We start from the raw sequence: 10778 nt of genomic DNA, 5'->3' as shown, positions 1-10778 counted from the left end.
AGTATATTTCATTGTACACATGGGGTACTTTTTATCCCTGTGTTCACCAAACCCATCTTCAGTGTTTGCTGCTAAAAAGCTCATTTTTTAGTTTCATCTGACCATAGAAGCCAGTCCCATTTGAAGTTCCAGTCGTGTCTGATAACTGAATATGCTGGAGATTGTTTTTGGATGAGTGAGGAGAATTTTTCTTGACACCCTCCCAAACAACATGTGGTGATGTAGGGGCTGTTTGATTATTTTTTAAGGTTATCTGACCCCGAGACTCAACTATTTACTGCAATTCTCCAGCTGTGGTCCTTGGACAGTCTTTAGCCACTCAAACTCTCCTTCTCACCGTGCATTAGGACGATATAGACACACGTCCTCTTCCAGGCAGTTTCGTAACATTTTATGTTGATTGGAAATTATTAATTATTGGCCTGATAGTGGAAAAGATAATTTTTACTGCTCTTTTCTTAAAGCCACTTCACTAATTTGTGAAGCTCAATTATCATTTGCTGCACATCAGAAATATATTCTTTGGTTTTTCTCATTGTGATAGATGATTAAGGGAATTTGGGCTTTGTTTTCCCTCCTATTTATATTTCTGTGAAACAGGAAGCCATGGCTGGATAATTTCATGTTCATAATCACCCTAGAGTGCTCAAAATTGTGAATATGAATGGGTATATACTTCAGAGATATTTTACTCTAAAGAATTTCTAGGGGTACCAATAATTGTGTCTAACGTGTATTTGAGAAAAAAACATTTATTTCATAATGAGATTTTCCCCCATTTTCAATTGTTTTAGTTCAACAAAAGGTTCGATTTTTGTGATTTAAAAAAAAAATAAAAGATCAAAAGAATTAATAATGCAGGTTTATTTTCAGAGCCTTCTTTGATCATATTTACCAGGGGTGCCAATAATTCTGACCAAGACTGTATGGTATATTGTGAATTTACGCATTATATATGGAAAATTCTTTATTCACAAATGTAAATGGACAGTGAAAAAACTACACAAACTAAGCATTTTACTCCCTACCTGTATACGTTAAAAGACACAATAACAAACCAAAAAAATGTAAATTACTTTGAAGTCTTAAATCATTTTTTTTTTATAAAATAGATTTAATACATTTTTTAATTATTTGTACTTGTTTACTGACATGTGACTTTCTTATTGCTTTTCCTATTTAATTGTCTTTATAGTATTTGTTTTGTTTTCATTTAAATGTCATTGCCCATGTATGTTCTTTGTTTTAAAATCGGCAATAAAAAATAAATAAAGAAACAGCTAAGGTGTCGTCCTTGTGGGTGTATGTATACATGTATACAAAAATGTACTTCCGTCGCGTACTGCAACGTCACTGTGAATCATTGTCATCGCAATGCCACAACTTCCTGTTTTCGATCCACACACATTCTTAAATGAATAATGGCTGAATTAAACCGACAGCTCCAGGAATATTTGGCTCAGTCTAAAAGCGGCGCGAAGACGATATCCCAGTCCAGTTCCAGCACTGCAATAGACATCGATGAACCCACTTCGGTGCCGGGGAGCTGGTTCGGCAGGTGGTCGAGGCCGTTCTCTGGAGCGTCATCAGGCCAAACATCGAGCAGCGGCTTCTCGTGGCCGTGGTCCTCAGAATCTGACCCGTGTTTGCCGGGCATGAGTCGATCCCAGCGACTGATCGCGTTCGGGACGTGTGTTTTCTTCTCTGCTCTGTGCTTTGGACTGTCAGCACTTTACGCTCCTTTACTCCTACTGAAGGCGCGTAAGTTCGCTCTGCTGTGGTCGCTTGGATCTGTGTTCGCGCTCCTCGGGGCGGCGATCCTCCGCGGACCCAGTAAACTCATTGCGACTCCCACACCGGGAGCCGCGGTGTACCTGTGCTCTCTGGTGGGCACTCTGTATGCGGCGCTGAACCTTCACAGCACGCTGCTCACAGCTCTTGGAGCCTGTCTTCAAATCGCTGCTATTGTGGGTTACATCGTGGTTTTGTTGCCGGGTGGGAGTGCCGGGATGAGGTTTGTGTGCGGCATGGCAACGTCTGCTATTAAAAGAACTGTGACCGGTAAGGCCATGCCTATATGATCAGGCATTTCACGGACTGAGCAACAGACTTTTTTTCTTTTTTTGAGTGATTGGTCTGGTACTGCCATGTTTGATTGTGAAACTCTGAACCTATACTGAGTTCAGCGTGAACAGCATTCAGTGGAAGGGGATATCTAAGTGTTTTGTTACTTGCACTGTGACAGGGACCATATGTATGACCAAGACATCAAACACTACATACCTTTCAATGTTTCTGAACTGTTCTTGAAACTTAACTTTTTGTAAATAAACATTTTGTGTTCTATTCTTCAAGCCTTGTGGTCTGAATAAAGAGAAGCCATTTTTTATGGACAGATCACTTCTGCATCATATACAGGTCCTTTTCAAAAAATTAGCATATTGTGATAGTTCATTATTTTCTGTAATGTACTGATAAACATTAGACTCATATTTTAGATTCATTACAACACAACTGAAGTAGTTCAAGCCTTTTATTGTTTTAATATTGAGGATTTTGGCATACAGCTCATGAAAACCCAAAATTCCTATCTCAAAAAATTAGCATATTTCATCCGACCAATAAAAGAAAAGTGTTTTTAATACAAAAAAAGTCAACCTTCAAATAATTATGTTCAGTTATGCACTCAATACTTGGTCGGGAATCCTTTTGCAGAAATGACTGCTTCAATGCGGCGTGGCATGGAGGCAATCAGCCTGTGGCACTGCTGAGGTGTTATGGAGGCCCAGGATGCTTCGATAGCGGCCTTAAGCTCATCCAGAGTGTTGGGTCTTGCGTCTCTCAACTTTCTCTTCACAATATCCCACAGATTCTCTATGGGGTTCAGGTCAGGAGAGTTGGCAGGCCAATTGAGCACAGTAATACCATGGTCAGTAAACCATTTACCAGTGGTTTTGGCACTGTGAGCAGGTGCCAGGTCGTGCTGAAAAATGAAATCATCTCCATAAAGCTTTTCAGCAGATGGAAGCATGAAGTGCTCCAAAATCTCCTGATAGCTAGCTGCATTGACCCTGCCCTTGATAAAACACAGTGGACCAACACCAGCAGCACTGACTGTGGGTACTTGATACTGGACTTCAGGCATTTTGGCATTTCCCTCTCCCCAGTCTTCCTCCAGACTCTGGCACCTTGATTTCCGAATAACATGCAAAATTTGCTTTCATCCGAAAAAAGTACTTTGGACCACTGAGCAACAGTCCAGTGCTGCTTCTCTGTAGCCCAGGTCAGGCGCTTCTGCTGCTGTTTCTGGTTCAAAAGTGGCTTGACCTGGGGAATGCGGCACCTGTAGCCCATTTCCTGCACACGCCTGTACACGGTGGCTCTGGATGTTTCTACTCCAGACTCAGTCCACTGCTTCCGCAGGTCCCCCAAGGTCTGGAATCGGTCCTTCTCAACAATCTTCCTCAGGGTCCGGTCACCTCTTCTCGTTGTGCTGCGTTTCCTGGCACACTTTTTCCTTCCCACAGACTTCCCACTGAGGTGCCTTGATACAGCACTCTGGGAACAGCCTATTCGTTCAGAAATTTCTTTCTGCGTCTTACCCTCTTGCTTGAGGGTGTCAATGATGGCCTTCTGGACAGCAGTCAGGTCGGCAGTCTTACCCATGATTGCGGTTTTGAGTAATGAACCAGGCTGGGAGTTTTTAAAAGCCTCAAGAATCTTTTGCAGGTGTTTAGAGTTAATTAGTTGATTCAGATGATTAGCTTAATAGCTCGTTTAGAGAACCTTTTCATGATATGCTAATTTTTTGAGATAGGAATTTTGGGTTTTCATGAGCTGTATGCCAAAATCATCAATATTAAAACAATAAAAGGCTTGAACTACTTCAGTTGTGTGTAATGAATCTAAAATATATGAAAGTCTAATGTTTATCAGTACATTACAGAAAATAATGAACTTTATCACAATATGCCAATTTTTTGAAAAGGACCTGTATGGTGGTCATAAATGGATAGCATCTCTATCCTGTTCTTTGAGTGTCTCCCATGAGACGCAGAAGACTATAGGTTCTGGAGCATTTACTAATATGCTTACGAGTTCAATCAGGCATGTTAAATAAGAGAGACGTACAAAGTGTGCAGTGCTGAGGTATTCCTGGACCAGAGCAAAGGTGTAAACTCATTCTCAGCAGTTCTGTCAAATCCAGTCATTTCATAGTAATTCACATAATCGGAAGGTTTGCGTAAGGTCAAAAATGTTCCTAGCACCCATTTTGTGTTGACTAGCATGTTAAGCCACAATGTTTTAAAAGTGACTTCAGTGTGAGCAGTGCTTAATTCATCATGACACAATTGACAGTTTTTGGCTTGAAACACTGCAAAACAACATAAAACTAACACAAACCTTCTATTTGAGTTTCCATGATGCTTGTTTTGTGGCAATGCATTTTCGGTGTGGGCAGAGCTACCCCATGCCATAATGCAGAAATAGAAACCAAAAACTAATGTCACTTGCCCTGGTTGGCTAAGACAAAAATCACAGAAGAGATAGCTTTAGAGATTGTCACTTTATGTAAAATCTGGTCAAGACAAATGTTTAAAGCAGGGCTGCTGTGTTCTCCTGGTGATCTACCTTCCTGCCAAGCTTAGATCCAAATCTAAACAGCACTCTTGAATCAATCAATGTAGGAAATTAAAAAAATGTGTTATTACAGGGCTGGAACTAAAGTGCAGTCACAACTGACTTTTCACTGCACTGATCAGTCCCATACACATGCAGTTGTGGGAGACTGGAAATGTGAGTTAACAGTATTGAGTTCAAGCTTATGAAAATGTGAACTGCCTGTGAATTCACAATGAGAAGACTTGAGCAATAGAGAATCTCAGGCTTGTGTGACCGCACATCTAGAGGAATGCAAAATAAAGGTAGATCTCCAGAATAAGGACTGACACTGCTGCCTTTGAGAATTGTCATCAGTGACACAAAAACCACTAAGGAGTGGGAGAAAATAAATGACGAGCAGAGAGTTTACATAAATTTTGCACAGTCTATTATGGTTTCATACAAAAAAGGACAAAACATGACAAATTTTGTGACAAACTGTACACAAAGAAACAAAGTCTGCAACTTTGTCACTCAAAGTAGCCTGGTAAGGTTACAGAAAGATTATATCCATTATTTTACATAAAAATGAAATTAAATAAACAGCGCGGAGACACTGGGGGAATGAAACATTCAAGAGTCCACTTTTCTCTAGTAATAGACATAGTCCACAAGGTGATACCAGTTGCAACATTGGCCTTTACCTAGATTGACTTGCATTTGCTGGATGACAGAATCTGACTGAGGAAATCAATGGTACACAAAACATTTTGTGTTCTATACACCAGAAGCATTAAAGCCAAAAAAAGAGAAGGGGCTCAGGTGCTGGTACAAATTCAGCTGCCACTGTCCAAGTGAATCACAAAGCAGGTCAGCTGCTCAGTGCAGGAAGTGATGTCTGTTAAGATTTTACAGAGTCGTATCATGCATCACAAATAAAATTTCCTGCACCACAATCAGTCCATTACAAAAGATATTTCTCACTGCACTACGATGAGCCCCCTCTTACATCAGTTATTCTTCTCAGTGCTGATGTAAGGTTAGAACAAGCTCCATGTACCATGTGTACACCAAGCAGGTAGCAAGGGGCATCATAAGCCAAAACATCTGGCCCTGGATAACTGGTAACACCACCTTCCATCCAATACATCATAGAGAAAATGAAGGCTAAACCTTAGCCTCCAATCAGGGGTCCATGCTGATTTTATTGAAGTGTTTCCAGACATCTGTCCAAGCCTGCATAATTGTTCAGACCCTCAAGGAAGCTGGTTTTGTAGCCATGTGTGGTTCTTTGTTTACCCTGTCTTCACTGTAGTTGGTTTTACCCCATTGTGCCCAGAAAAGCAGGTGTGATTATTTCTACCGTCCGCGACCTCCCCTCATAACACCACGTGGAGCCCCTCGCCTGGTATTTGGACCCACATTAGGACCAGGACCACCTGGGTTGGGCGGCCCACCACGGCCCCAACCACCTCTTCCTCCCCGTGATGGAGGCCCATACCCACCTTCGTCTCTTGGTGATGGTCGACCTATGGTGAGTTAGATAATATTAGTATGCAAAAAGCTGTATATATTTTACATTAAAACAAATCATTGTCACTTATCCATCTCTCACCTGCTCCTCTGTCATCAGGCCCTGCACCAGGGGAGTCCATGTCACCAGTGCCTGGTCCGTCATGCCATGGCCGTTTGCGTGGTGGCAGCGAGGCCATATCCATGCCTTGTAGAGAGGAGGAACGCTCTCTACTGGCTGGAGAAGGACTGTCATGCATATTGTGGTCTGGCCGCTGACCATCCCGATAACTTTCGTGACCTGAACACACATACACACCAGCATGATTTTTTTTTGGATCATTGATGTTAAGCTTGAACTATGCAACACTTTTACATAACGTTTATGCCAAGTGTATGCTACACGACTAAGGAAGAAACAATACCCAAACTGCTTTACTCTTAATATTATACGACATGCGTTGTCTTGATGAGGCACAGGTGGACACACTATATCAGGGGTGTCAGACTCAGTTCCTGGAGGACTGCAGCCCTGCAGTTTAGTTCCAACCCTGGTCCAACACAAAAACCATGTAGTTTTCAAATAAGCCTGAAGGATTTAATTAGCTAGATCAGGGGCTTTTAATTAGGATTGAATCTAAACTCTGCAGGGCTGTCGCCCTCCAGGAAATGAGTTTGCCACCTGTGCACTACATCAAGTGTCGACAATGTACACTCAAATTTACACATAAATCACATCCTTAATATGTAGTGTGTAAAACAATTTCTCATGAACACATCCAAAAATGTGACAATAGCAGTTTTAGGCTCCATTTGTTTTAAGTTTTAATTTGTGCTGTGTTTAATCCTCTGATTGTGTTCGGGTCAAATTTCTTTTTCCCGAAAATACTAGTTATTACTGACTTTGTTCACATAGGGTATAAGTACTTCTCATTATTTTTGTATTTTTGTAGAATTTTCATAATTTTTTGTGGGTTTTATTTCACCTAGCCACACTTGTGGTGTTCCCGGTCAAAAATGTGACTCCAAACAACTGCTTATAAATCTGTCATTATGCTATATTATTACTAATATTCATTCTTTTTGTCAACTTGTTTTCTTTCATTTAGGACTGGTTTTGTGTTTCTATTTGCATCGGATTAATCGTAAGCCTCATTTATCTGAGAGTAGGTACCTAATTTTTTGAGTGAAATTTTTTAATATTTTATGAATAATTTTCACAATATTAAACAAAAAAATTATAAATATTTGCACTGTTTCTCACACTAGTGCGCTTTAATGTTTAATCAGCAAGTTTGCTTTTAAATGCTTTTATTTTGTACAAAATTGCTAAAAGTCACACTTGTGGTGTTCCCGGTCAAAAATGACCGGACTCCGATTAATTGCTTATAAATCTTTCATTATGCTATATTATCACTAAATATTAGATTCAATATTTTTGTCAACTTGTTTTCTTTCATTTAGGACTGGTTTTGTGTTTCTATTTGCATCTGATTAATCGTAAGCCTCATTTATCCGAAAGTAGGCACCTCATTTTTTGAGTAAAAAAAGCATTTTTTTCTGAATAATTTTCACAATATGAGATAAATTATGAAAATTTACACAGTTTCTCACACTAGTGTACTTTAATGTTTAATCAGGAAGTTTGCTTTTGAATGCTTTTATTTTGTACAAAGTTGCACAAAGTCACTTGTCAAAAATGGCCGGCCATTGAAAGTTAATGGGGAAGAATGAAAGTAAGAGAAACCACTAGTATTCAGGAGCATGTTTTGCTTGCGAACGTAAAGGCCTTAGACCTGTGTGTGTGTGGGTGCATGTATACTCACGCTATCACACACACACACACCAAAACATTATGACAATAGGTTGAGGCTTTCGTGTTCTCACAGGGTAGACGAAAGTTTACAAATACATGCTAGAGCATACAGATGCCTCACAGTGCCTTGCTTGTCATTCACACAAGGAAGGGACAACTGAAGATGAATCTTACAGTGAAGATGCATTGCAAGATATATTGGAAGAGGAAAACATCACTGAACAAGCTGAAAACCTTGCAACAACTGAAGAGGAGCAATCTTCTGATTTTGAGGGCCCAGCTGAAATTGATGTAACGTTCTGGTCGAAGGATGGAAAAAAAATATTATATTATTTTGAAGTCAATGCAGGCCAAAGACAAGGCAGTTTGAGCGTGCGTGCGAGAGAGAGAGAGAGCGTTATAATATCAGATTTATAAAAGCATATTGCATGCAGTTCAGGGTAGGATGAAATAGGTGTAATACTCACAATAGTTTGTATGCATAGATGTGTGTGTGTGATAGCGCGAGTATACATGCATCCACACACACACACACACACACACACACACACACACACACAGGTCTAAGGCCTTTATGTTTGCAAGCAAAACCTGCTCCGGAACACCAGTGGTTTCTCTTACTTTCATTCTTCCCCATTCACTTTCAATGGCCAGCCATTTTTGACAAGTGTGACACTTTGCAATTTAGTAAAAAATAAAAGCATTTAAAAGCAAACTTCCTGATTAAACAAAGCACACTAGTGTCAGAAACAGTGCAAAGTTTCATAATTTTTTATCTCATACTGTGAAAATTATTCATTATTTTTTTTTTTTTTTACTCAAAAAACAAGGTACCTACTCTCAGATAAATGAGGCTTACGATTAATCAGATGCAAATAGAAACACAATACCAGTCCTAAATGAAAGAAAACAAGTTGACAAAAAGAATGAATCCAATATTTAGTGATAATATAGCACAGGGGTTTTCAACCTTTTAGGACATGCACCCCCCCAAGTTTGTCTAATTTCACTCGCGCCCCCTTCCTTTCTTCATAAATAATTCTAAGTTAGGTTAAAGGATGCCCACAAATTATATCCTGTTATCATCTACATCTAATTTGACTAATAATACTTAATGTTCTACTAAAAGTTCATGTATTACTTCATGTTTTAAACAGAGATCCCATGGTTTCCTGTCACCTTCTCATTGGTCATTTCTTGCCACTGCTCCCTACATTGCTTTTGTTTCTGAGGCAAGTCATAGAACATGTTGGAATGCTCATACCTAACAAGCTTGTTTTCCAATTTGGCTTTGATCTTTTTTTGTTGTTGTTGCAGATTTAAAAAATTGTGCGCTAAAATCATGTAGTGTGCACTCAGCATTATGGCCTCAGTAAAGGAATAGGAATTAGATGAAGCATGTCTAACTGCACTGCAACAACAAGAACAGTTATTGGCATCCCCTTCATGCACTTCTACCTGAATCTCGCCCTCCCTCCCAGCCCTCCTGGTTTCTTCCTCCTTCATAGTGACAGGGATAATCATCAGGAGTTGGGAGAAGCCCCTTTCTTCCTACACCACCTAAGAAAGATGTCATGTTCAAACCTGACACCTCAGTTTTAATGGACGCAAGGTGAGCTGATGGACAGGTGAATGGAAAAGGCTTTACCTCCTCTTGGTGGCCCACCACGCGGTCTTCCTCTTCCTCCCCAACCTTGGCCCATGTCTTCTTGAGAATCAAAGGTTTCATCTCCACCATACTCGTCTTGGTAGCCGCCCATTCCCCCACGACCACTTGGGCCACCCCTCCGATATCTACACATTCAGAGCCAGACAATAAAGGTCATGTACTTATCAATCAGTTGACAATGGTGGTCAAAGCTGATCAACAATTCTGCCTATAAAGGTTTACATGTTTATAAAGGTTTAATGCTATTCTTGTATCAAGTAAATTTTCTTTTAGTTGGAAATTCTGAATTGGTGGGTCAGCTAGGTGGCAACACTCAAGTTTGCTTTTAAGAACCAGTTTAAGAAGATGGAATGTGCTAATAAAAGCTAGAGAAAGGACTCAGGGAGGTCATAAGGTATCTGCATCTGCACAAGTTTGTGTCAAACGTGAGTTGAATACAAATGACAACCATGCATCATCTTATGCAGGGACAGGTAAAGTATCACAAAGCAGTCATAGTGAGACTTTGTTGAACATGTCTGTACAGGCTCATGATTAGAACAGTATACTTTAAAAGGCTTGAACATTCAACTTTACAAAAGACATAACAGCCAGAAGCATACCCTAGACCAGAGGTGGGCAAACTACGGCCTGCCGGGAGTGTTCATCCGGCCCGTGAACATAGACTGTAAAATACATGGACGTAGTGTCCATGATGTCACTTGTAGGTTTCTGAAGAGCATTTCTGAAGCCTAAAGTAGGCGGAGCCGACCGCCGCCATCTTGGCAGCGTGTCACTCCCGGATAATCAAAAATGGGCAAAAAGGTGGGACGTGGGTGAAGCTGAGGTGCCTGGTAGCTGAAACCACGCCCATCTATAGTGAAAGCAGTGCTGCCGTGCAAAGACAAAACGCCATAACTTTGGTCTAAAATGAGTTATTGATAATTTTGGGACATTAATAACCTTCTTTATCATGTGTATAAGTATCATGGAGAAAAGCCCTGGAGAAACCAAGGCAGAACAAAGTATAACATCAGTTACCGCACTTTGGTTTTGTTTTGGAGCGCTCAAATTAAGTTATGGTGCTCTGCATTTGTTTGCATTCTTTCGCCAATCCTGTGCCAGCCTGGAGTTTTACAGTATTCTGCCTTTGTTTTACTGTCTATTAAAGTCTGGCACGTTTAAATTACGGTGTGGCTT

The 10778-nt window shown here is 40.4% G+C and overlaps 2 protein-coding genes across 5 annotated transcripts in view; one reads left to right on the top strand and one right to left on the bottom strand.

Annotated features, from left to right (window-relative positions):
• The first annotated feature begins 1392 nt into the window (after nucleotides 1-1392).
• Nucleotides 1393-6136, top strand: LOC306846396 (vesicle transport protein SFT2C-like). Its single transcript, XM_079379760.1, has 2 exons — nucleotides 1393-2061; nucleotides 5947-6136. Exons 1-2 carry the CDS (start codon nucleotides 1422-1424, stop codon nucleotides 5985-5987), a joined length of 681 nt encoding a protein of 226 aa, XP_079235886.1. The 5' UTR covers nucleotides 1393-1421; the 3' UTR covers nucleotides 5988-6136.
• The window catches only part of LOC306846384 (pre-mRNA 3' end processing protein WDR33-like), a 28076-nt gene continuing 21847 nt past the window's right edge, over nucleotides 4550-10778 (bottom strand). For 2 of the 4 annotated variants that reach the window (XM_079379733.1, XM_079379734.1), the window contains exons 20-23: nucleotides 9579-9724; nucleotides 9389-9490; nucleotides 6218-6415; nucleotides 4556-6131 (exon numbers count right to left, since the gene is read on the bottom strand). In XM_079379733.1, the coding sequence (XP_079235859.1) occupies nucleotides 5962-6131; nucleotides 6218-6415; nucleotides 9389-9490; nucleotides 9579-9724 (616 nt within the window). In that variant the 3' untranslated portion in view covers nucleotides 4556-5961. Of the gene's footprint in view, nucleotides 6132-6217; nucleotides 6416-9388; nucleotides 9491-9578; nucleotides 9725-10778 lie in introns of all 4 variants that reach the window. The other 2 variants (XM_079379736.1, XM_079379735.1) reach the window with 1 other exon arrangement.

Source organism: Barbus barbus (assembly GCF_936440315.1).
Source record: "Barbus barbus genome assembly, chromosome: 26".
NCBI classification, from domain to species: Eukaryota; Metazoa; Chordata; class Actinopteri; order Cypriniformes; family Cyprinidae; genus Barbus; species Barbus barbus.
This window is presented reverse-complemented; position numbering and strand designations above follow the sequence as displayed.